At 42.1% G+C, this 26,551-nt stretch overlaps 2 protein-coding genes across 3 annotated transcripts; one reads left to right on the top strand and one right to left on the bottom strand.

Moving 5' to 3' along the window:
• Positions 1-10: 10 nt before the first annotated feature.
• Positions 11-15,815, bottom strand: micall1a (MICAL-like 1a). Of its 2 annotated transcripts, none has more exons than XM_030421831.1 (16): positions 14,789-15,815; positions 11,264-11,312; positions 8,130-8,271; positions 7,823-7,923; positions 6,477-6,625; positions 5,093-5,682; positions 4,938-4,998; positions 4,325-4,755; positions 3,163-3,554; positions 2,947-3,081; positions 2,694-2,820; positions 2,503-2,593; positions 2,127-2,200; positions 1,762-1,876; positions 1,610-1,656; positions 11-1,516 (listed from the first exon to the last, which is right to left on the bottom strand). In XM_030421831.1, exons 1-16 carry the CDS (start codon positions 14,932-14,934, stop codon positions 1,380-1,382), a joined length of 2,787 nt encoding a protein of 928 aa, XP_030277691.1. In that variant the 5' UTR covers positions 14,935-15,815; the 3' UTR covers positions 11-1,379. The 2 variants fall into 2 exon arrangements, with proteins under 2 accessions (XP_030277691.1, XP_030277698.1); XM_030421838.1 differs by having other exon boundaries at positions 3,163-3,512.
• Positions 15,791-26,520, top strand: LOC115584442 (ADP-ribosylation factor-binding protein GGA1-like). The gene is made up of 17 exons (XM_030421868.1): positions 15,791-15,943; positions 16,705-16,789; positions 17,002-17,077; positions 17,239-17,337; positions 17,562-17,685; positions 18,469-18,569; positions 18,804-18,884; positions 19,595-19,732; positions 19,821-19,902; positions 20,021-20,131; positions 20,217-20,360; positions 20,760-20,803; positions 21,288-21,478; positions 21,565-21,812; positions 21,908-22,077; positions 22,250-22,360; positions 23,112-26,520. Exons 1-17 carry the CDS (start codon positions 15,898-15,900, stop codon positions 23,220-23,222), a joined length of 1,962 nt encoding a protein of 653 aa, XP_030277728.1. The 5' UTR covers positions 15,791-15,897; the 3' UTR covers positions 23,223-26,520.
• The last annotated feature ends 31 nt before the right edge of the window (positions 26,521-26,551 follow it).

Genomic DNA, 26,551 nt, shown 5'->3' with positions numbered 1-26,551 from the left:
CCAAAACTAATTGGATTAAGTTATTTTATTCCTCTGCCTTCCAGTGTCAGTATTTTTATTATACCGCTGCCGTTTTAGGACCATGTATAGCTGACAGAAATGTGACACTACAGAAGCCCTTGGTTTCAGCTGGACAAGAGGACAGGCACAGAGCAGAAACACAGACACAACAGAGATTACCATTTAAAATGGAGGACAAACAAACAATCTAACTGACAGAACAGGAACAGAATGAGTAAACATACCGACATTTACATTAGCTTGAACAAATGACGCACATACCCATATGCAGTTAAATAAATGGCACTCGTACAAACAACATTAACATGTTTTTTTTTTTCCTATCCACTTTTAAGGCAAAACATGGAGTAACACAGAAAGGCATGGTAAAATAGAAATGAATGATTGCATACTCCTGTTCCCCCCACTAGTTAAAACTGTTACAAACTGTTTTGCTAACTATGTTAAAATACTTTTGTCTGCCTATTCTAATATCATTATTGCATGTGTGACCTTTCATGTTAATAAACTTCCGAAAAAGATGTCGAACACTTTCTGTTTCCTCCAGACCTCACGTTTTCTAAATCAATCTGATTTTGACACACTCGCTCATAAATACAATGTTTATCCATTTCTTTGATGATATGCATTTACACAAAATACACCATTGCAAAACTATGACTGAGGAAACTAAAAAACAAGGGAACCAACATTATAACGTAGCAGCTGGTAGAGCTTAGGTATCCACTGTTGATTGAGCATTTCAAGGGTAGATGTTGCGAAATTTAAAGCAGAGTTTATCTTCAAACCGTTCTCCTTTTCACTAGTACCACAGGATCAAACCAGACATGACGTGAAACCCTCTCAGATATCCATCTACTGACCTTTGGAATTAAGGAGTGTAAGTCAGGAGCAGAGTAAAATCATTACAAACTCATAGCCATCAGGGATCAGCTTGCATCCAACTGATTCACTCAAAGTGAACTCATGAATCACACCTTCGCTGAGCCTTGATAAAGGCCTACAGGGACAGACACACTGTGCAATGCAAGGATAGTGAAGCAACATACAACCAATCAGTGCAGTTATTTAAAAACCTGCTGGCTTGAGAGGTCTGAGAGCTCCAACGAACACGTCAGCTCATAAAGTGGTCGAGTCGTTACAATGTCTCTTTAAAAGACACAACTGAAAAAAGAGTCAGCAAAGTAAGATGTGAGCAGGGTGTGAATTCTGGGCTGCGCTTCAAGTCATTTTAATGACAGTTAAAGGAGATGTCATCTTTTCTTCTTGACTTGATGTTTATTTTCTCACACCCTTCTGTCTTTTCCTTAGTCTTGTTAAAAAAGTCTCATATCCTCTTGGAGGATAATGTGTCCTTTCTACGGTGTTTTCTCCTTGCGGGGGCTCTTCCCTGGCTCTGCTTTATGGCTCAGCCTCTTGAGCACCTTAATGGGTTTGAACTTTGCCCCTTTTTTCTTCTGCTGTTGCTGTTCACCCTCTGGATCCTTATGGAAGTCTTGATGAAGATGAAAATAAAAAGTAAATAATGTTAAGATACACACAAGTCAAAAAATCGTATCCAATCCTAAGAGCTTACTCTTCTTCATACCTTTTTTCTTCAGCATGGCTCCAATAAGTTTATCCTCCTCTTCTTCCCTGTGACAGAATGACTTTTAGATTGCTGGGAGTTTCAAAGTATGACTGATCAATACACTCTGGGTTAGTGCAGAGACACACGGTTCGCTGCCAGCCATTGATTACCTCTGCCTGTCCTGGTCCATGTTGTTGACAATTTGGTTGCGCTGCTCAATGATGGTTACAAGCTCAGCCATTAGTTCCTGCTCCCGACTCTTGTCCTCCTCCGTCCACTCTTTCTCTGAGGAAGGAAGATGAAAGAAGATACACAGAACAAATTCTTACACTTTTTGACTTATTGAAACAACAGCAGAGCATCAGTAAGTTTAAACATAAATGCAGATCTCAGGTGTTATTGAATCCATGTGCAACACTGTCATTTCATTTGTCAACTTAACCTGTGCTTAGATGTACAAGTGAAGTGCGTTAAGAATTACACAAACTTGGAATAAATTTGACTTTACGTTTTCTGAACATGAGGCCAAACAAACCTGGTTTGTTGAGAAGACACCGCAGCTCGTACTCCACGTCAGCTTGCCTCTCTTCCAGGTTCTGCTGCTTTGCTCTGCAATGAGCAACATTTACACAGTACATAACGTTAGACACAGATCACCTCAAATTTTCTGCTATACTTTAATGAAAAACTCTTGATTTAAAGTTGCAGTTGCAACAAAGAAAACATCTCATCTTCCTTAAATAACTGGTCCTGTTTGATGTTTTTTTCTCCAGACTGTAGTAAAAACATCAGAGGAACTTTGCTCATTAGTTAGACTGAACAAGTTGGCCATGGCTGAGGAGTTTACGACTGGGCCTGATTGGCACTGAAGTAAAAAAAGAATCCGGCCCTTGCTGCAGTGTGATACCTACGTGTAGACTAGCTCAGCTTCTCGTCGAACTAAAAGGTGTTTCTCGTGAATGAGAGTGAACCAGTCCACCAACAGGTGCTCCTCATCCTCATCTGAAAACACAACAGAGTTTTTGTTTTTTATTTAGGTTACAATCCTATACTTTTATTATTTGACCAGAATCAGCCATTTTGGTGATGTGTGATGAGTTACCATTAGGGTTGTCTCTTAGCTTCTTCTCCAGCTCCACTCCCCTCTGCTCCAGTTCATCCAGCTGCTTCTCCAGCTGACTCATCTCCCCGTGGATGTCCTCTACTGGGATGTACTGATCTGACTGCACCTGGACAGATTTTTGTATCATTTGAGTACCACTTCCTCTGTGTTTGACACTGAAGTGGAAACATCCAGTCTATACACTTTTTGAATGCTACAGCATACAGTGCATGTTTGTCTTTAGTTTTTGTACCTTGCGTTTGATAAGAGGGAAGCCATGGCCAGGGGCCGGGGGCCGGGCAGGACGAGGGCCTTTTGGTGGTCTGGTTTTGGATTTGGCAGGGGAGGGAGAGGCTTTCCTGTTGAATGGGTTCTCCTTACAGATCCGCTAAAATGAAGGAAGACATACAATGTATATTGTGCAAAATGAAGTGCTTTATATTGTTTTATTTTGAGTTTCTTTTACTACCTTATTGTGTGATTGGGTGGCTCCTGAGGCCAGTGGGCTGGGGGTTGTCGGGGGTCGCGGTGGAGGTGCCCCGGGCCCTTTGCTCCCTAAGCTGCGACCGGTCTGTGGAGTGGCTGGAGCTGAGCTGGCATTTGAAGGCATGGGCGAAGGGTAGGGGCTTGGGGTGGGATGAGGCAGAAGCTCGGTGGAGGAGGACGAAGGAGAGGCCGCCGAGTCGCACGGTGAACAGATGGATGGCTCTGAGACGCTCTTGGTGAAGGGGTGTTGCTGGTCGCTGTTGGCACTGCCACCCAACGGGGGCTGGGAGGAGCTGTGGTCTGAGCCAGAGGACAGACTCTCTGTGCTGGGAGCTGGAGAGGGAGAGCAAGAGGAGGTCTGAGAGTGAGAGAGAACTGAACGGGAAAGAAGGTTTAGTAAAAAACAAGAAAAGAATTGGGAATTAAAGTAGTTGAAATAGAAAGAGGATGGGGATAGAACAAAAACATTATGAGCATAATTCTGTATATACACAACATCCAACTTTCTTTGTACTCACTGTTTTGGTTCAACTTACACTTTAAACTGAGGGTGTTTGAATCCTCATCAAGTTAACTGTTTAGGATTTGGAGCACTTCACATATGTAAACTGTACATCAGCGTTGAAAGGGGTTTTTTGTTTCATGGTTTATGTACAAAAGCGAAAGCAAAGGGTTGGAAGCTCTTGCAAGGTGTGACTTTTGCACATTTAGTGTGTCGGTTATTGTCGCTCAATGTGAGAACGTGTCAGAGAGGAAGTGGTACTGTTAGTGAAGCAGGCTGTCTATCATGTGGCTGAACAATCAGAGACGGTCAAAGTAATCAAATCAACTGTTTGCTGCACTGTTATGAGGCAAGATTACAATATAAACTCAGCCTTTTGTAGTGGACTACAGATTGTACAAAATGTGCGAGCACAACAGAGCAAAAACACTCCACCGGATGTAGCTGACTAATGTGAAAATACGAGAGGCCATGAGGAGAACCTCAGAGGGTTACCAGAGGACACAAGACATTTCCTTTTCTGCTCAACATGCATGTCATATGCTGCAGACCAAGCTCAACTTACTTGACAAACAGCGAGGCAGAAGAAACGCATTGAAAGAACTGTCTGGTGTTAAGTAAATGTAATGCTAATTTAACTGACCTTGGCTGCCAGCAGGTGGCTGCGGAGCACGCGGTGCTGGTCGTTTCTTATTCTTGGTGCTACCCGGGCTGGCAGAGCGGGACGAGCTTCCTCCACTTGGGGGCGTGTCTCCGCCACTCGCATCAGCTGCCCGACTGATGCTGTACCATGGGTGACTAGCCGCAACTGAAGCAGGAACCGCACCTCCTTCACTTCCCTCTTCCTCCTCTACCTCGTTATTTTCATCGTCGTCGTCCTCATCGAATGGGTTGGCGGGCGGAGGGGGCGTGCTGGATCTGGAGCCATCCCCTTTGAGAGAGGACAGAGAGCCTGTATTGGGAGGTGTTGCCAGTCCAGCGGGGGGAGGGGCAGGGGCTTTCTTCTTCTTGGAATCTGATTGGACCAGGGCGAGCCAAGGTGGGTCTTTGGGTTTATGGGTGCCACTGGACAGGCTGGACAGTGAGATAGACAAATAGGGATGGAGGGTTCACAGGGGGGAAGGCGACAAAATACAGCAAAATGGAGGCACAGAGGGGCACGCAAATACAGTACATGCAGCAAACAGAGAGAGACTATGATGATATGAATAAGGTCGATGAAATGGTGCCAATGAACAGAAAAGGAGCTCAGCTACCTTCCAGGAGACTGTGATCTTTCTCGAGGTTTTGGAGGAGTCGGAGGCTTTTGGTTTTCACCTGTTGTACGAAGTAAAATTGAGGATGAACATCAACAGATCCTATTTTTATATAAAATCATTTATATTCTGCAGTGAGTATGCACCGACCGTACCGTCTGCTGTACGGAGAAGCCGAACACGAGGGGCGGGACGAGGAGGAGGGGTTGCCTCAGAAACCCTGCGTGGTGCTGGGACTGGCCGACTCGCACCTTCAAGATTAGTGACAGGTGTAGAAGGGAGGTCTCCATTTGTCGTTAATTTGGCTGGTGTTTGAGTATCTTCCTCTTTCTCTTCTTCCTCCTCTTCATCGCTCTCATCAAAAGGGTTGGGAGGAGGAGAAGAGCGTGGTTTCTCCTCTGTCTCTTCACTGCCATCCATGTCTTTAGCTTTTCCCGAAGCGTCTCCTTCATTTGTTGTAACAGCAGTCACTGTCACAGAGTCATTAGTAGGCATGTCGGTATCATTTGTTTGGCTTACTGGAGAAGGAGTTTTTGCCTGATCGCTGTCTGAGGGCGAGGCGTGAGGAACTGGGCTGCGACCAATCCTGGTGGACTGAAATCCTACCGGTCTCTTACTAAGATCTGGCCGGCCGTTCTGATTTGCTGAGGCGTGCCTTGCAAGGTGATGTGTACAGACCAACGCCCCGGAGATGCTTTCTAATTTGTAGGATCCAGGAAGTAAAGTGCTGTGACACTCTATGCACCTGAGACAACAACAACACAGGACAACATTTTCAACAGCTCAAACATTTCTGGTAAAAGTTATGAAGTCATAAAGTTGCAATCCTTAAGATGTTCTTGAAATCAAATCCAGCAATCCAATATTTATGGCCAGCGCTTTTTCTTGCTAAGTCCACTGATGTTTTTACAATCATCTTGAAATAGAAGCTTTCATTGGTAGTGGTGGGGTCCGCTATTCACACAGGTTACTGAAATTACTGTCCCTGTCCTGGAAGATTTCAATGTCCCAGACCAATGAAAGCAATTCCAGTCGAATATCATCTGTATTTAATCAACTTGAAACAATGAATGGAGAAGATAGATACAATGCATCACCAGTCCAAAGCGTTGGTATATGGCAACCTGTGAATGAGACTTAACCAATGTACTATATTTCTTCAGAATCACTTAGTGTGATTAATCCAATCAAAATAGTGTCTCAAGGGAAAAATTTTCAATGGACATTATGACCGGAGATATTTTAATGTTGGACTTCAGCAAATGTTCCCTTAAAATTTGTATTTTCCAAATAACAGAAACATTGGCAAATATTTTCTACTGCTGCTAGTTCACAAATTATTGTTTGTATGGCCGCCTGCTCTGTAAACAGATAAACCAGCTGCCCTTTTGTAATAAGAACCTTAAGGATCATCACTTTAAGAAACATTTTTTTCATTGCATTGTCAGAAATGTGTTTTTCTCCACAGGTTCACTCATAGCTTTGGGGGGGAAAAAAAGTCTATATTACACACAAGTAGACATTAGCTGCAGTATTCACCTGAAACAGTTGCGGTGGTAGAGCTTGCCGTCCACCAGAAACCTCTGCACCAGGTGGACATGTTTCTGGCAGGCGGCGCAGGTGCTGCTGAGCGTGTTGCGCTTGACCGCTGCAACCGCTTCCACACCTGTCTGCGAGGGCTGGCTCGGCTAATGCAAGCGACCGGGACGTTGTTCGCAGGGAGGGGACAGGGCGGAGACGTCAGGGGAAGGGGGGAAGATGGAGAGTAATGGGGGAGGGGGAGATCAAACACGGAGTCAGGATTTCAGGATGTGGATAGTTCATTCTGTTTAGCTAGCTAAGTCTACTGCTCATGATTTCATGTGGCTCATTACTGCATGTAATTTTCAGTTCAAAACATCATTAAAAAAAAAGTGTCTTGATCGAAAAGTTTTTATTAGTATCAAAATCCAAACAGCTCGGGTTAGTGCCTCTGGGAGTCACAGATTTCGTCTATGATTGACATTAAAGATTAATATTTTGCTTTCAGGCATTTCATTTTTGGCTCTTTTTATTAGCGTTGAGTAAAAAAGGGGTTTAGCAGCAGCATATCGCAAAAGTTGGCACACAGTGTTAGGATTGTACTACTGTTAATCTTTAATGTACAAGAGGTGGTTAAAAACACTGACCTAACCGTTTTGCTTTCACCTCCTCTAACCCACCCCCACCCCCCATCCTACTGCCTAGGCTCAGGACCAGAGAGTGGAGGGGGGATCAGATGTGAGGAGGAAGAAGAGCAGGAAGAGGAGGGAGTGGAATGGATTTCCATCTGAAGAGGGGGAGGGGGGAAGTTGAGGTGGAAGATGCCAGTACATGGGAGTATTGGGGATGGAGGAAAGAAGTTGAAGGCATGCGAAAGAGAAGAGAGACAGGATACAGAGGCTATCTTTATAGACTCTACCTCTGTTGCTTTGCTTTTCCCAGCTGTGCAACACAAAGCCCACACGAGGAAGCAGTCATTACAAAATCCTAACGTGGATATTGTACATTGTTGTGCTGCAATGGCAGGATGGGATTTGTATTGTACAGATCAGATGACTTAATACCCCCAAATAGCACATGCAGAATGATACTTAATCCAAGGCTTCAGAGACACACCAGTATACTACCAGAAAAATATGTCAGGGTTCAGAGTGCTTATCTAGGCCTCCAAAAGAACCCCATAAACAAAATATTGCTTTAAAAAATACAGCTTGATCACATGCAGCTCAAGTAGAGTATCATGCAGAGATAATGAGTTCAGTGACGCAGTTTTTCGTAAGTACAAAATCAGCCAATCAACACATGCACAGGGTAATTCCTGCTCATCTCTACGCCTTTCTCCTGGTGTCAAGTCCTGTTCTTACCTCAGACTCAACCACTTTGTCTTCCAAAGGGGTCGGGGGCCTTTTCTGGGCCGGCTCATTAAGACCAACAGAGCTCAGCCTTTTCATGCAAGGGGGGTTGGCTGCAGAAACAAAGGGAAAACATCTGTTAAATAAATGAAGAGGATGAGGATTGTGGACAGACTGGATAACAAAAATGCTGACAGCAGATTAGGTAAAAAAAAAAACCCATTAAATTAACAAAACATTAACTGTAATTTAAAAAGATTCTATATTTTTTATGTTCCCAATGCTTTAAATGAAATCTAACTTAATGTACTGTATGCACCTTGAGACTTGTTGTTGAAGAAGTTGTAGTACTGAGAGACGTATGTGATGATGCTGAGCCGGTCAGGCACTTTCATGGACACCATGTCCTCTGGATCCAACAGGGCAGGTATCCCCAGCTCTGTCTCTGCCACCTCAAATGCCTATGATGAAGCAAAGACACAGAAAAAGGGTTGGAAAGGAGGAGGTAGATGTAATAAGTAAGTATCTAAGGCCTTGTATGCACTGTTTTACATACATGTCGCTTAATTATCAAAATGACTGCCAATTGCAACCAACGGCAGTTATCTGATTATTATGACTATCATCACTTCCCCAATATTAATATTTAAACAGATTGCAACATTTTGGTCTGGTTTGCCTCAAGTGTGTTGAGTGACAGGGAGGAGGTTTGTGAAAATATTACTTTTCAGTGCTTGGAGCAGCACAAGCAAAAGTCCATTTAACTTCATTGTATTGGGTTGGCACAGAAGAATGTTATCTGAAAAAACAAAACTATGTGCATGGCTTGATAACAGTATGGGTGAGTGAGAATGTATAGTTTGCTCAGGATGTCAAGTTACGGCCCAGAATTAAAACCTTTAACTCAAACTGAAATCTGGGTATTCACAGAAATGAAGTCATTTGTTTCCGTGTAAACATGCAGAAACTGAAGATAGAATTATGTCCTCAAATGCTTGGCAAAGTAAACCAACCAGCACATGCCTTCCATGGTCCAACTCTTCTGCCAAACACCAATCATTTGCCCATAATGTAATGTTTTGTCCTTTGAGGATAACCCTCAGACTAATGAAAAATTCCACTCAAGAAATGACAGAGCGAGTAAGGTTATATAACAGAGATACAATCGTTGGCAGTCACACAACACTGAAATAATCCAGCCAACAACTGCAACACATGGACAAACAGGAACTAAACCCATATTAATCAAAATGCATTTGACTGCACTGACATTAATCACAGGTTTACAGCTAAAACAGGTCATAATCCTCCAAAACAGTCAGTGTGCTATCCTTGAAAATAACACAACAACGATCAACTTTTTTCTGACATTTTATAGACCAAACAACCAATCATTGAATCGCAAAAATAATTGACACATTAAAGGACATAGTTGCAGCTAGGGCTGTAAACTCCTAGTCGACTGGTTGATACGTTCTGGCTCGGCCAAAATTCTGATTGGTTGATTTTTGGCTTGTTAATTACATGCTGCTATGGTAGTGCATAAACACGCAGCGGGTCCTCTCCATCCAAATGCTGTGTGTCCTGCATATGGCATATTTGACTTTATCAGGAGGAAAGTACCAAGTGCTAATGGGGGTGTTTTCAGAGCACCCCTGTTTCACAGGTAACAGTGTGTTACAGTGTCTATTAGTCGATTTTTAGTCGAAATTTCACAGCTTCGGACGACCAAGGATTTCTTTGGTTGATTACAGCCCTACTTATAAGTGTGCCAAGTCTTTCTCAGTCTTTCTCAGTCTGTCCCTCTCTTATATGTAAACATTAGATTCACTACAAGAAAAGAGTCACACAATCACATTCACAACAGTCTTATAAACTTTGGTGTGTGTGCCTGTAGTGTACCTATTCTTGTGACAGTTTACATGACTGCCGGGAGTCAAATCGGCTACATTTTCAATCAATGTCGCCTTATGTTAGCTTGTTTGCTTTCTATTAGCTTGATTTTCATAATAGAGACATTTTAAACATTCTGTGAGAGTACACTGATGAATGAACAACTGAATGTGAGCAAGCGGAGGGAACTGGAAATGACACTTGTCTTCTACCTACATGATGTAACTCAACCTGTGACGGCAGTCAACAGGGTCAAACATGGGTTACTTGTGGAGAATAGACTCCTGTGAAAATGTCTCCTTTATGAAGGTGTATTGAAGTAATACCAGGACAGCGACAAGTATGACCACATTTAAGGTCACATCCGGCTTGATAGCTGTAAAATCTGACTCAGGTTTGGGTATTTTTCACATTCATAGTCATAGATGTCTCACTCAGGTTAGGCCTTATGGGAACAGGGAATTACTTGCTTTATCTATTCAAAAAAAAAAAAAAAAAAAAAAGGACATCCAGCACAGTGACAGTTGGTATCTGGTGCTACCATCAGCTACCTCGCTTTCTCTGAAGGCTGTAAGATCAAAAGAATGTAAACAGCAGCAGAGAGCTGCCAAAGCTTAGCTCAGACTGAAAAGGAGGAGACTCCCATTTCTTCCACCAATGTTCTGTTGGCTTACAGACGATGTGGAAAAACCCAACAGAGGAAATATGATTTTAAAAAACTTATTTTCTGGTTTCAGTCCACTGACTTGTAATAAACCGCAAATTCAGCACTTTTGCACTTGAAATCCTCTTTACATCCTCTCTCCACAGGCTTATGTCAGGAACTTTTTTGTGTGATCACGAATGCTCTGCCTTCCTCACTCTCCCAGTTTGCCCTCGACAGGCTCCACCAGGATTAAGTAACACTTCTCTCCATACATACAGTCAAATTCACTGAAGTCACACCCGCCACAGCTGCATGCATTCATATGGCTTAATAACTTTACAACTGAATAAAGTAAGGGTGGTGACAGATGCACCGCCTGGAGCTGAGTTAATAATATGAATGAGTTCATGGGTGACCCTCCCTTCAAGAACTGTCACACAAAATGAAACAAATATGCAACACAAGATCATAGGACCGTTAAAGCTATAATCTAAAAACTTTTGTTACATATGTTGTTGAGTTGTGTACATTATATGAAACGTAATACACTGACGTTTCCATGAACCAAGTCAGATAGATTTTCATTTTTTGGCAATGAACACAAAAACTCCCATAATGCCAAGCTACTTTACGTCATCAAATCACATGACTGGCACCGGGGCTAACCCTGATAGTGTCAGAGATGTTGGGTATTTTTTTCTTTTTCAGAGATCCTGATTAATTTGTTTGACAATTATCAACTGAATAAATAATTCAACTATCTGTCCATCTTCACTAAACCCTAACAACAATACTCCAAAACAGATAAAACAAAAATGTAATTAATTCCTGACTTAAAAATCAAAGGTCAAATCTACATGGATCTGAGAATCTTGACACCCCCACAAGACTGTAAAGCTGTAAAGCGGACTCACCAGTCGGTTATTCTCGTAGACATTCTCTTTAGACAGCGAGCTGAAGTCTCTGGAATTACAAGACAGAAAATATATGTTAAAATTCAAAACAAGACAGCACAGTTATATAACTGCAACAACTGCAAGTTATGGTATCCCCTTTTATATCAGGACTCCTGTAGAAGACCACAAAGAAATACTGTAACTGTCCAAGCCATGCTGATACAGGGCGGAACTGTATTTAGCTTGCTGACCTATTTCCACTTATGTTATGAACCATCAAAATGCTATTATTGGCTTGAGTGCATGACGGACAGAAATGGTGAGCAGTTAATCTCACTGACGGCTGACAACTGTTCCCAAACCACACATAAATGATGCCTGATGTAAAAAAAAGGACAGGCCAGGACAAAGGGAAAAGAAGCATCAAACAGGAGTGATGGGCTGATAATTACAAGGCTCTGCTTTGAAATGCCTGCAGCGGGGAACTAAAGCCAGACCTCTCACCAGCAAACATCCTGCAGTAAAACTGGAAAATGTCTGAGGTGTTCTGGGATGAAAGTGCTGTTGTGTGCACAAGTACACGAGTGTTGACACGAGTGTGTAATAGTAGGACAACAGTATGGCGGAAGAAAAACCCAGCGTGACCCTGGTGAGAGCTTGTGGAAACCATGTGGAACACTCAAGGAGGCAAAACCCTGTGAATGAGCTCCGTGTTGGAGCCACACAAAGTGACCTCTGTTCTCTCTAATCTAGTTCCCATGGCCACAAACACACCGTGCAGCAGCTCTAATGTCAAGATCATGTCAAAACAAGTCCACTATGTCAGATCTACCAACACAGATCGAACTGCAGCCACTTTCCCCAAACTGTCGTGAGTAGAGTTCTTGACACTCCCAGAGCAGACAGCACCGGCAGACACTGACATGGATGATGAAGCACAGTGTGTGATCTGAATTGCGAACCTAATCCAATGTGACTCAGAGTCTCACTCTGAGGTTTATTTTGGGAAAGAGGACTGCTGAGGACCAGTTTGTGTGTCTGTGCGTGTGAGAGGCACTTAAAATCCACATGATTAAAACCTGGGCAAACTGGTACATCTACAAAAGCTGGTTCAGAGCATACAGGATTTGGTATTTAGCTTATAAATACATCAAAATCAGTAGTTTTAGTAGAAGACTAATTTCAATGCAGAGAGGACATGGGGAAAACTCCAAATTAAAACTAAATAGATGATGAGACCGTTTGCACTCATACACTGCATGAAAAAGTCTGAACAGGAGCTGGATACATGTACACGGGCTGTGCCAGATGTCATTCTTTTACATTTGAAGCTTCTGTTGAGGTTTTGAAACAAAGATTTGAATGTCTGTCGTCATATTTTATGAAATTGTCACCCTAAATTTGTTTTTATTTTTTTTAAATCACTGTACAAAATCCTTAGATTGAATAAAATGGATTAAGTAGAGCACAGAGCACCAAGCAAATGCAGATATGTAATATTATCTTTCAGCGTTAGAGACAAAATAGTTTATTTATGTATATGTAATTTATAGTGTCGTTAGATTGCTGATAGACTGCTCTGTTAAAGGGGAGCGATTCCAGAGAAGGATAGTTGATTGTTGAGTCTCAATCCCAAAAACAGTCGTTTTGAGTTGGTGACTCGGCCCAAACCAGCATCCGTATTTGATAACCCAAGAATGAGACTCAACAATCAACTACTTTCCTCTAAAGTGACTGAATAGACGTCAAAAAACATTTTTTTCAATTAAAATGTCCACATCATACAGTTTTGAAATACTCAGTAAGGCCCTAATGCACACAAATCCCATTGTTAACAAGCTCATGAGTGATTTCTCTCAGTCATACCACTTCACTCTCCAGTGGGCTGAGTGACCTCTGGCCTTGGCTGAAACTTAGATGAGGCCATTTGCTGTGCTCACGTCTCTACTCTGCATCAGTGGGATGTATCTGGATGAGGAAGCACTGCCTGTAGAGAGCAGCGCAGTGCTACAATGGCCTGGCCCAACATTAGACCTAAATCCAGTTTGACAGGCGGAGGTCTCAGCTGCAGATTAGCCTGACTGACTGTCTGTCTGGATCAGAGCGAGTTCAGTTGGGCCACTGCAGCTTTACAGGAAGCCATGCTGGGCCACAAATTGAAGAGGTAGAGCTTGAAAGCCTGGGTGTTTAGGATTTGCCCACTCTCTTAATTTCAGCTCCACTGCTGTGCTGTGTTGGAAGATATATTCCACTTCACTGACTTGTCCTTCTGTGACTTGTCCAGTGAATGTTTGCTCTACGACCATCCAAGCGTAGTCCAATTTGTTCACAAATGTCTGAACCACCTGAGAGGTCAGCAGCATGGGCAAGATGCTTATTGCCCAAAATGATTCCATCACACCGCGGCATTTCCTCTGGGAAAAACGAGGGACATTACATGTCATTCAGTGGATACTTTTACACAACCCTCCTACAAAAACAAGGGTTGTTGACTTGTTTCTCACGGAATCAAACCACGAATCCTGATGCTGTCGACAGTATGCACTACCCACTCAGCTATGTAGTCACATTGTGCTATACAGGACCAGTGCTTTTCCACAGAGATGCATGTCCACTGTGGGTCATATGAGGGTCAGACATTCTGTGTCCATCGATAACCTGCTGGAAATGTTTTGAATCAAATGATTTACCTGTCTCGATGCTCGAGTTCCAGAAATATATCTGACTGAGACAAACAAAGGCTGGTCACTCACTTATCAAATGTAAGTCACTCAGTGAGTAAGAGATTTTCCGTTTGTGGACTCCACCAAAACAACTGCAAACCCTCGTCTCTATATTAAGTTATGTTAAGTCACCCTGCTACTGTGGTTGTGTTTTTGTGGTATTTTCTGCCCTGTGTGTGTGTAGGTGTGAAATGCAGAGAGGAGGGTTGTGTTGTTACAGACAGGACATAGCTTGTCAGCCTGAGTTAATTACAGCACATTGGCTTCTCACTGTACAATGTTCATAACAATACTTCTACTGGTGTTTCTGGCTATGATAAAATAGACCCCAAAAAACTATTTAAAACACACAACGACGACAAATAAAACGAAATAATAATGGCATGTGTTCTGTTGTCCAACCTCTAGCAATATCGTATTCAGCCATGTTACTGCAGTGTTTTGTAGAAAGCTCTCTGCTTAAAATCTATTTAAAAACAGAAAAACCTCTTATCTTTGTTTACAGGAGCCTGACATAATCCCAGTTCTTAAAAACTTCTCACGGATTAATCTGAGGTACAGATGAGTTCATGATCCGGCTTTGGGTCTGCATTTACAGTATTTGATGAATGGATTAACAAACTAATTAATAAAGTACTTGTACACAATTTCAAAGACAACAGTAAGCAGTGTTTCACTCTTAATATATGTGTCCACCTTCAGCCAGCTGAATCCTGTTTGTCACAGTAATCTATGTTACAGACAAAATAAACCATTGTGAATTGTTCTCTCACTGCATTTTAATTTAGAATATAACATATTCAGGATTCGGGTTACTTACATCAATTCCGGTCTGTAACGATGTATTATGGCACAAAAAGCCAACCCGTCGCGAAAGGACGTTGACATGTCTTTTATGTCCACATCGTTGTAATTTTCACACTGGATCCGACACCACTCCTGGAGAGCCTTCAGAGATCCCATCATACTATTATCATAGATATCCAAGTATTCCTTTCAAATAAAGTCGAGTGTTCTTTGTCCCAGGTGAGACAGGAGACAACACAAAGTATTTTCTTTAGTCATAAACGAGTCATCAGCTGCGTTTCAGTGAAGAGGCGACAGCTAACCAGGCAACACCCGATATTCCGTTGCGATACATTCATTAGCGGCCAGTGAGTCACGTTAACACTAGCATGGCTTGCGAGCTAGCTAGATGTGAGCTAACTTTTGCAACAACAAAATGCATCATGTCTCTCACTTTATCTCCTGTGCCGAGCTATTCAGATAGCGATAACTGCATCTAAACTGGTACTTTGGTCAGAAGCACCGGGCTAAAAACACGACTGATATCCACAGTTGATAACGACAGCTTGCCAACAAAGTTCTTGACGTAGTCAACTTGGCTAACTAGGTTAGCTAAGGTGGATACACGAGCCTGCTGCTAGCCTGTGTGCAGCCTTTGTAGGTTTGCTTCTTTTAAGTCAGCTCGGCAACTGTGAGGGTGGTCTTTCCCTGTTTCGGGCGATGTTATAGTTTCAGTCGAAGCAGAGGTGATAGTTTCCTCCTTGAGCGAGACCACTGCACGGTTTTTGTCTGTTGGTGCAGTGACTGCAAAGGCAGTTTAAAAACGCTGGATGGAGTCTGTCACAGCACGCGCTACTCGAGACGCCCTTCGCCGTCCACCAAATTACAGCAGCTGTAGAAAAAACATCCCGGACAGTCCCGATTAATCAAATCAGCCCAGCGCCGGTGCCAAGCCATCCCAGCCGCATTGATTGAAGCGTTGGCAGGGTTTGGCAGCCTGCCTGCCCACCCTACTCAATGTCACGTTGTTGTTCGTCTCCGCGTCCAACAGGGGGGGCTGCAGAGTCGCTCCTCCAACGTGTATCCACGCGATATGTGAGAAAAATCACGCGATAGCGGCCACTTGTTTAGAATTCCCGAAAGATGGCGGCGGCGCCTCCAGAAGAGGCTAGCCTACAGTCTCGCATCAGTAAGTCATCCCACCGTACATTATCAGATCAACTTTTGACCCTAAGGCGCCGACGCACTGCTAAGAGATACGGATATTGATTCTCCTTTAGAATTTACCGCTGTCGGCCATAGTGCTCTCCATCGGGAATAGATTATTTGGGAGTCAAGAGAGCGAATGTCATCAAATCAAAAGTGCAGTGGTCAATGAGGAGCAAACTCAGTCAGCTGATGAATCACCTTTGCTGTAATGCGCCCGTATATTCTGCTCACATTATAATTACCGTTGACATTTTTAGGTCGGTGACGGAACACGTACACGACATTTAAACTAAAGAATCCAAGTAATGTCCAGCTGAGTGCTAACAAAATGAAGTAGCTAGGTAGCTGCTGACCGTTTCCTCTTCACGGACCCAGGACAAGAGAGTTGAACAAACATAGATCCAGGAACTGCTACTGCTACTTCTGCTATAACACATGATTTCAGGCACTCAGGCTCTCTGCGCCTTCTCCAAAACAGAAAGCTGATAGTTTGCATATTGCGAACAGGCAGAGGTTACAGCAGCTGACAGGGTTCACAGGCGGTCAGGGGGACTTGAGACTTACACATCTCAGAGTGAGCTGTCAGCTGTATCTGACAATGCGAACGACACACCATCAATGTTTGTTTATGTCATGTTCTTTGTTAAATGCATGTTAAAATAAAAGTCCCTAACAAGCAGCAGTTTTAAAATGTATAGAGCAGATGCAGATTGAAGTCTGATGTGTTTCCCGTTTACACAGACAGGGCCACCAACCCTTTGAATAAGGAAATCGACTGGGACAATATCAAAGGATTTTGTGATCAGCTCAACAATGATCCAGAAGGGTGAGGAGATGATGATGATGATGATGAAGGATATCACACTATTACAGAGCAGTTATACAAAATGCAGCGACAGATTGATATAGATTCTGACAACTTGGTTGATCTTGCTTGTTTATTCAAAGAGTGTCATATTTCAAATTCATGGCTTATAGCATTGACTCCTTCCTCGTCCATCAGTAAAGTGAAAGTTAAATTTAGTCTTTGTTCATCAGCCCCCAGCTTGCGACCAGACTTCTGGCCCATAAAATCCAGTCTCCTCAGGAGTCAGAGGCGATGCAAGCGCTCACGGTAAGAGATCTCCCGTCAAAATTGCAATTCAGAGTGACAGTGCAGTGGTGTGCAAAACACAACACCTGAAGCAACTTGTCATCGTTTCTACTGTGAGGTTTTTGTTTGAGTAAAGGCTTGTCTGTACAAAAGCAAAACCAACGGCTCTAAATGATTCCCAGGTTCTTGAGACGTGCATGAAGAACTGCGGAAAGCGATTTCACAGTGAAGTGGGAAAGTTTCGCTTTCTCAATGAGCTCATCAAAGTGGTCTCACCCAAGGTAATGATCGCTATCCTTTATACTGTCATATCAGTTTACTGTAACTACACGTGCAAATAATTTTCTGTAGGGCTTTGTTAACCAGCGAAGGCAGCTTTTAAGTGGCTGTGGAAACCTCACAGGAAGACATAAAGAAACAGCTGTCTGTGTATTTATCTAGTTCTTGTACTTTTTAAAGCATAAAAACTATTTCTTTATTTGGACAAATCACTTATTCTCTGCAGTATTTGGGTGCCCGGGCTCCGGAGTCAGTGAAGAAGAAGGTGTTGGAAATGTTGTACAGCTGGACAGTGAGGCTGCCTGATGAGACCAAGATAGCAGATGCCTATCAGATGCTGAAAAAACAGGGTGAGCCGCTCCAGAAGCTTGAGAACCTGACTAACCAGCTAGATAAAGGGCCTTAAGCTTGTGTCTCATTTCCTTCATGCTAACGTGCGTGATGGACACACGGAGGTGTATGAATGTTTTTTGGTTCCCATATTTCACTGATGATGGTGTTTTGGTTCCTGATATTTTCCTCCTTTAACACACTGTGTTTTGTACAGTCGTATCACTTCCCTTTTTTACAGTGATGATCACATAAGCATGGGACCAATGTCCTTAGTCATGCTGAGTTTAATCTAGTGTGAAGTTACAGGGGCTCTATGTAACTATTTGTCCCAATTTCCAGGTGTTATTCACTTTTTGTATTTGCCACATCTGGGCAGATTGTAACATGATGAGTCTCGCCTGTCTCTCTCAGGCGGTTAATGCTGCTGGACTCAGGTTTTAGTTTCCAGGGCAGTCCAAAGGATGCACGCATTCTCAAAGGATGTGACTTTATGCACGTGCATTCAAGTGCCTCTCTCCGCTCCGCTTGCAGAGAGCACAAGTGGTTATTGTTAGTTAACATAAACCAATGACCAGCTTCCAGCACAACACTGAAGTTTTACAGAGCCCCTTTAAAGATGCCGTTTGAAGTTGAATATGAGTGTCAGGTCCAGTGTTATAGCACCGTGTGACATATGTCATGAACCGTACTGAGCACTGATGCTGAGATGACCTAGAAAAACTGAGCTCAATATACAGTGTAAATATATGAATCTGTGCTGTCGACATGTGAGGTTAATAGGTGTCCTTGTTCTCTTCCAGGCATTGTCAAGCTGGATCCCGTACTTCCTGACGACAAGCCCCTTCCACCCCCTCCACCCAGAGCCCAAAGTGCTGTCTTTGAGGATGAGGAGAAATCCAAGGTATGACGTAATGATGATGACGAAGAAGACGCACCAATGCTTTTGAACAGGTTTCCAAACGGAAGGACTTGTGTATTGCGTCGTCGTTGTGTTAGATTTCTAAAAATGTTCTAAACCCATCGAATCTTTTTTGAAGTGAGCCTCCTGGGAAAACCTTTTAAGGAGCCAGCGGTTTACAAAGTTCTCTTCCTCTTTTCTTTCCTCTCCCACTTATGTCCTATCCTGTTTTTGCAGATGCTGTCTCGCTTGTTGAACAGCTCCCACCCTGAAGACTTAAGAGCGGCAAACAAGCTCATTAAGGAAATGGTCCAGGAGGTGTGTCGTCCGTTTTGTTTACCTTATGTGCTGTACAGTTTGTGGACTTGCATGCATGTACAGCGCACCTGATAATGTAGCATAATAACATTAATGCACCTGAATAGCAGTGTCAAACTTTTCAATTGATTTGTTTGATTACTATAGTGAGCTTTGTACTCAATGTCCTCCAGCATTGACATTACATGTGGAAAGCTGAATATCCATTTAATGATCAAGAGTTTAATCGAACATCATCAGACTTTAGTTTCATGAATAACCTTTTTGTTGAATATTGTCAAAATAGTTAATATAGATAACCGTGTTTGTGTTCTATAGCATGAAGGAGTTACAAACTTTCATTTCCTTATGCATCCCTGTGTTGTATAATGGCAGATCAATCTGCTTGATCCTTGAATAAAAAAAAAGTGAATTAAATGAACATTATTTGAAACTATGATCGTATCTTGCTTAATAGATGTCAAAAGATTTAACTTTTTAAAAAAAGTGCTGCTTGTTATCGAATCGTACTCAAGCAGTAAAGGAAAATATAAACTCAATGGGTGTAATGTTTAAAACCCACTTAACCTTAAAATATTTTCATATTGTAACAAAGAATAGTCTCATAATATTGCCATGTCTCCTGTGTCATAATCACCATGATGAACAAATTCAGTCATATAATAAAGGTCCGTAAAAATGCTGCAACTCTGATATTACTCTTTTCACAGGACCAAAAGCGCGTGGAGAAGGTCTCGAAACGTGTGAACGCCATCCAGGAGGTGAAGGAGAGCGTGAGCCTGCTGAACCAGCTGCTGGAGGGCTACAGCAAGGAGAGCTGCTCCCAGAGCAACCAAGAGCTCATTAAAGTCAGCACGGCTCAGCACATAAAACTAGCTGCAGTGTCATAACTCTGCTTGCGCCGCTCGCTGATTTTTAACACGTGTCTATTTGCAGGATCTGTACCAGCGCTGTGAAAAGATGAGGCCCACGCTATTCAGATTAGCAAGTGATACAGAGGACAGTGATGAAGCTTTGGGTAAGTGTGTCATATTATTAATGGGGTAACTTATGTCCCTATCAAATTTAATAGAATTGGGCTCATTTAAAAACTTACATGAAAGGTGCTTTGCTAATGACCCTTTTTCTGCTTACAGCGGATATCTTACAGGCCAATGACAGCCTGACACAGGTCATCAACCTGTACAGACAGCTGGTAAAGGGCGAGGATGTGTCAAAGGATGGCATAACCACACCCCCAGCACCAGGTAGCTGCATGTGTGTGTTTGTTTTCAAGTTCAGAGTTGAAAATGGCAGTGAAGTGCGATTTAGCATATTTTCTGTCCAAAATAGGAAGCAGTAGCTCAGCACTCGTAGACCTGATGGGGCTCAACGCATCAGCCAACACAGCACCATCCAACCCGGAGCCCTCCAGCCTACAGACCCTGACTCAGAGCATGGGCATCAGCCTGTTGGACGATGAGCTCATGTCGCTGGGTAAGCACAAAAAACTCATCTGGCTTGTAAACACAAAGGTAGATTACTAAGCCTAACTTTTTTTTAACAAGCAAAGAAGGAGTCAAGTCAGCAATGTAAGCACAGCTCAGCCTGCACAGCACAGGTGTACCTTATTTCCATCGGCTAGTGTGCAGCCCTCCTGTCGGCTGATTGGCTGAAACCCAGCATCTTCAGAGGCAGACCACATCTGGATAGACCACAACAAAGCTACACGCACTCACAGCCTTGAATGCATTGCAGTGAACTGTTTTTCCTATTATCTATGTTCAGGATTTGTTTGAAACAGTGTTGAACAGCGTTGAACTTCAATGTGCAATAACCAGCAACATTTGAATTAAATCTGATTAACCCTTTTTTTTTCATCCTGATTTCTTTAAGGGCTGAATGTAACGGAAAACTGCGACTCTCAGAACACTTTTCAGGTGCTTTTTGTAAAAAAAATAAAAATAAAGATATATATATAAATATATTGTACTGGGTACATTAAAGCCACTATATGTAGAATATTGAACTTTGGTGCCACCAAGTGGAAGTTTCATAGCTCAGGATTTGTTGTCAACTTTAGGAAAAATGGCTTTGATTCAAATATACTATGTAAGAAATGCTTGATTTTCAACATAATTTGGTGTTTTATTTATATAGTCATTATGTAAACCTTAAATCTTCAGCATCTTAAACCTGATTAAGTTTTTTTGGTTTAAGTACCTTGAAAGTGCTCACTCAAACAGCAGTATGGACCTGAAAACAGATTCTTCTAACAACAGACACCAATGCCATGAGAATCATTTAAAAAAAAAGCTTTAATCTTATAAGAATTCCACACATATTGGCTTTAATGCTGATTTCACTTTTAAAGCATTTGACATCATCTCTGTCAAACCTCAAACTTCTGTTTGTTCCCCTCAGTCCTATGAAAGAACAGAATCATCCACTCCGTCGGTCCCTGCTGCAGTGTTGCTACCAGCTGTGGTTCAAACATCGCAGGCTCCGCCTGTAGGGGCCCCCACTGCACCATCTAAACCCATGGAAGACCTGGACTCCTTGGGGAAGACATTGTTACAGCAGTCTCTACCTCCAGAGAGCCAGCAGGTCAAATGGTAAGTATGTCTTTGTTGTTTAATATTTTACGCTTACATGCACCCAAAAACACACCAACTTGTGTTTTTCTCTCTTCTAAACGCAGGGATAAGCTACAACCTCAATCCAGAATCTCCTTACGAGATCTGCAGAAGTCCAGCACCAACTCTAGACCGACTCCAAATGCAACCACCAACTCCGCTGGTCCTGTTACGGGGCCCGCGTCCAGTCTGGCCGTCCATTCAGAGCAGCCCGACACTCTCCTCCTCTCCAATCTCACTGTCACGGCTGCGGACCCCTATGACAACATCTCTCTAGCTGACGTCACCGTGCCTCTGGAATCAATCAAACCCAGTAAGCAGAAGAAGCAGTGACACGCTGGGTGTGATCATACTGTAGCTGCAGTTTTATCCCTGTATTTCTCTACATCATTCTGTTTTGGTTTTCAGGCAGTTTATTACCAGTGACTGTATTCGACAAACACAGCCTCCGGGTTTTATTCACCTTTGCTCGTGACTGTCCTCCATCACGGCCTGATGTGTTGGTGGTGATCATCTCCATGCTGTCCTCGGCCCCCAGTCCTGTCACCAACATCCGCTTTCAGTCAGCTGTACCAAAGGTAAGGTTCATGTTTTCTGCTGTACCTGAAGGGCTTCTGGTCCGGTCCTAAAAACAGTCATTTGATTTTTCATGTAAAAATATGAACATTGTCAGGAGGAAAACCATATATTTCAACTGAAATGTTATTTGTCTTAATATGGTGTTTGTGTGGATGTGTCTCCGTTGCCCAGGTGATGAAAGTGAAGCTGCAGCCTCCCTCTAGTACAGAGCTCCCAGCCTTCAATCCCATCCTGCCTCCAGCTGCCATCACACAGATCCTGCTGTTGGCTAACCCTCACAAGGTACTATGCCACAGTGTGGCAGGCTACGCTTGACTATACGACACACATCCCTGATATGTTTTTCCTAACCTTGACCAACTGCTTTTGATACCTTAATCTAATCAATTTGAGGGTGTATCATGTAGTGCTTGTAGGTACAGGGAGTCCACAGATAGACCTACTTGAATATATCAGTTTGTACTGGGGATTTTTCTGACAATCACAAAAACAAAGAAATAATAATAATAATAATAATGATAATGATAATAATGATGATGATGATGATTAAATCTAAAGGGTCAGACCACAATTTCAGGACACCATTAATGTTTAAGTTGCATGCTGTCATGAGCATGAACCTCCTGTCCTAGGTAGGTGCACGCTTACTTCAGTTCTGTAGGAGTGTTGGCTGGGTAGTAGGAGTAGGGTAGAAATATAATAGTCCCCACATGAAACTGCCAACAGTGTGTGGTTACTTGAGTGACCATGTCACGATTTAAGTACGATTTAGCTCCATTATATTCGAGAGAGGGCAGACATCAAATATATTTCTCCAAAATAATTTTGTTTTGATTTTGGGTGAACTGACCCTTAAAGGTATTTGTAAAAAAAAAATTATTTTGCAAATGTTTTTTGAGGAAGGAAATGCATTTGACGTGTTCGTTAGACCTCAATGAAGCACACAATTTCTTTTTGGTGTGTTGTGAGTGTTCTGTTACATCAGCGCTGGTGACGTTAACACTGAACTGAGTTTTTACTTTTTGTGTTTCAGGAAAAAGTACGTCTGCGGTACAAGCTGACTTTCAACCTGGGGGACAAATCTCATGATGAGTCTGGCGATGTGGACCAGTTCCCTCCTCCAAACACCTGGGGGAACCTTTAGTGAGAGCAACCAACCTTCTGTCATCTGATCTGCTGCTTCCTTTAGATTTAGGTTGAAGTTGTCCCTCATCGCTGGCTCGAGGCAAACGGTTTCAAACTCCAGTTTGGTGCTCCAAACGGACATGAGAGACCAGCTGTGGGAACCAGCTTCTACCCTGTGCCTTCCTTCGCAGCCTTCCTGTCCTTATCCAATCATCCCTGTGTTCCTGTGTTGTGCGGCTACTTTTTCTTCTTCCAACAATCAGTTCGATGCAAACTGTCTGTAACGCTGATTTAACGCGGTGACTTTAGAGGGAACCCAGTTGAGCCTTTTATAAAAAAAACAATGTGTGCATTTGTCTGATTTACACACTGTCCAACAATCCGCTCGAATGCCCTGTGTCGTGTGAATCAGATATAACAGCTGGTGTCTCGCATTATTTCCGTTGTTAACAAAACCCTAGTGCTCAACCTCGAGCAAGTGTCTGATGCATTCCTAACTGTCAACAGCGTGAGTGAATATGTTGAGTTTTGTCGCAGTTTGTGCATCCGGAGTGTTCAGAGTAGGGTTGCAAAAAAAATCATTACAATGCTCCGGTCCTTCGATAATGCTTTTCAGCTGCACTTAAAGTCAGTTAAATGCTTAAAGTGATTTGTTATACTGTATGACCAACAGCTAGAACTCCAAGTGTATTCAACCTATGATGTGGAGTAGTGGGTGTTTTAACTGATAAATAACCTAATAATCAGATCTGAAATGTATTTCCAATCAAATGATAAATTGATTATTTGGCTAATTTCTTCAGCACTACTTCACTGTGCATTGAAGAGCACCAGTATTTAAAGGTCCAGTGTGTGGGCTTTAAGGGCAGAAGTTGAATATATTGTTGGCAGAAAATGTATATGATATTCAGAATTATGTTGTCATAAGTATTTAATCACTACTAATCCTAATAATCCTACACGCTGGACCTTTAAGAGTCAAGTGTAATCATGGTGAACTTGCCAGGAAACCACATCCACTTTACACCTTTATGAAAATTGTACTGTTAACGTATCAAACACAGACTTGTATAGGGAAACGTATGCAACTTTGAACACAGTGGTTTTCCCACTGTACCAGTATGAGGAGTTGATCTGACATGCTGTAATAACTGGAAAAGTATCAGGAGAAACCAGCTGGTGTATCCAGGGAGAATACATAACGGATTATTACATAGTAAGTACTGTCTGGTTTCAATGTTTGTGTCAAGCTTAGGGAAATTAGAGTTGGGCAGCGTGTGTGTGTGTCTATGCTGTGACAACAGGATTGTTCCACAGCACACTTGTTAGAATAGGACAAGCACAGGTGTTACTGATAACATTAACAATGGCTCTATTCTGTTCAGTGTGACGGAGAGCCAGTATGAACAATAGGAGGACCCTGAAAGTGAAGCAGCTCAACGGAATCTGGCCACTGTTCATTTACGCTTATGGTTTTCCTAAATGTCAAATTGTCTAATTTAAAAAAGAAAAAAGAAGAAATCTTATGAAGGAAGGGCACTAAATCTCCGCCCCTGTTAATTTAGCTTTTAATTTCTGCACTTTTCTTTGTTTTCAATATTTTGGGACCGTTTTTGACGTTATGTTTCTCTCAGGATTTTGATTTGGAGATTTATTTTACACACAAACTTTCATGTACTTCTTTTGTTTAAATTTTGCACACAAAACCATTCCCTATTACAGTACATTGTCTTTTCTCATTTGCTGCCTTTTCTACTGTTGATTGACCCAAAGAGGGACATGTGAAGTCCTGAGTTGACATTGCTGACATCCGGTTTGATTCTACCACATGTGCCTGGGATGAAACGTTTGATTTTCATTTGCATTGTACATATACGAATGAATAGTTTGATCTTTTGTTTTTGTTGTCAAATGTCCATGGTCCTTATCTGTAAAAAAAAACTCTGTGAAACAAATTATACATCTAATGAATCATCCTTATATCCATTGCCATTGACATGATTAGAGCACTGGTCTGTGTTCACATCTTAGGATCATAAAGACATAAATAAAGGGAGATTGGAGGCAGACTGGTTCCACCTGATATAAAACTGAAGCACATGTGAAACTTCAGATGTAAATACAATATGGATGGAGCTGGAGACTCGATAAGAATTCCTGAGTAACATCGATTTAGTATAATACTTCTACTTGAAAGCAAGTGTTTCATAGGTACATCAATAGTCATCACACAGTGCCATTAATCATTCTGCCATTAATCATTAGGCTGGTTTGTAAGACAATAAATCAGCTATTTAATTTCCATTTAGGTTTGAGCTTTTATTTGTTTACATTTAGGACTAAAAGGAAGTACGCAATAATGACACAAAATAGTAGCTTCACTTAGCATCTTTCAGTTCTTCATCATTCAAGCAGATTGTAAATAATGAGCATTTCTGCTCCCAGCATGATGTACTTAAAACTATGCATTAAGGGGAACTGACTGAGATCAGATTTGTCTTGTAAAAAGTCCACACACATGAAAATATGAGTTTACTGGAGCCTCCCACTTGTCCACAGTATCATTAATCAGTAGACTGTCAAATTATTCGTCTGGCTTTTTTAGAAGACATGGTGAAGATGACAGCGGAGACTAAGGCCTTTCCCTCTTGACTGATGTCAGGTTCAGGTTCTAACTTAGCAGGCCATCTTTGATTTGTCATCCCGTCCGCACTGGTGTTACTGGACTTACTGTGCCAGCTATTGTACCATTCCCACAACCAGAAATATTGCAATTACCTAAAACATGAGACAGGAGACCTGTGTCCTTTAGTCATGCTGTTTCATGTCTGGATATGTTATTAATTGAGGTGCATGTATGTATACACTACAAGGTCCTAGGTTATTGTGGAATTCCCTATTACAGATATAAATCTTTGTTTGGTAACCTCGGTCCTCTTTAAATAAATGTCTAAGCTTCAGTTTGCTGTACTGCAAAATGACATGATCAGGTACTGTGCATGTATTGCTGTCAAAGTGAGTTCAACTAAACTGGATCCAAATTATTAAGATTAATATAAAGATATTAAAGATTGATACACAACAAAGAAGTCCATCAAAACTAGGTGTTGCTGTGAGGCCTGTACAGATGTATTTCTGAGGGAGGGAAAGAGTCTTATCCATTTGTGCTCCTACTGTGAAATAAAAGCTTCATGCCATGATGTATAGTTATCAATAAAAGCAACAAATATGTAAATACAGCTGGGTGCAAAATGAGAATGTACTAAGAAATGTGTATTTAAGGCAAATAAAGTCATTTGTACATGAAATTCACCTGACGTGGAAGTAACTCGATAAATCTTTTGCATA

Source organism: Sparus aurata, chromosome 1 (genome assembly GCF_900880675.1).
Source record: "Sparus aurata chromosome 1, fSpaAur1.1, whole genome shotgun sequence".
Lineage (NCBI taxonomy): Eukaryota > Metazoa > Chordata > Actinopteri > Spariformes > Sparidae > Sparus > Sparus aurata.
The sequence above is the reverse complement of the archived record's forward strand: the minus strand, read 5'-3'. Positions and strand labels throughout refer to the sequence as shown.

What these genes read in the sequence shown, in the direction of transcription:
- LOC115584442 (XM_030421868.1), top strand. Translation starts at nt 15,898, where the DNA reads ATGGCGGCGGCGCCTCCAGAAGAGGCTAGCCTACAGTCTCGCATCA. An exon ending in TTCAGTCAGCTGTACCAAAG is followed by an intron (nt 22,078 to 22,249) that starts GTAAGGTTCATG and finishes TCCGTTGCCCAG; the next exon opens with GTGATGAAAGTGAAGCTGCA. An exon ending in TGTTGGCTAACCCTCACAAG is followed by an intron (nt 22,361 to 23,111) that starts GTACTATGCCAC and finishes TTTGTGTTTCAG; the next exon opens with GAAAAAGTACGTCTGCGGTA.
- micall1a (XM_030421831.1), bottom strand. Translation starts at nt 14,934, where the DNA reads ATGATGGGATCTCTGAAGGCTCTCCAGGAGTGGTGTCGGATCCAGTGT. An exon ending in CCACCCAATCACACAATAAG is followed by an intron (nt 3,082 to 3,162) that starts GTAGTAAAAGAA and finishes CCTTCATTTTAG; the next exon opens with CGGATCTGTAAGGAGAACCC. An exon ending in AGCCATGCTGAAGAAAAAAG is followed by an intron (nt 1,517 to 1,609) that starts GTATGAAGAAGA and finishes ATCTTCATCAAG; the next exon opens with ACTTCCATAAGGATCCAGAG.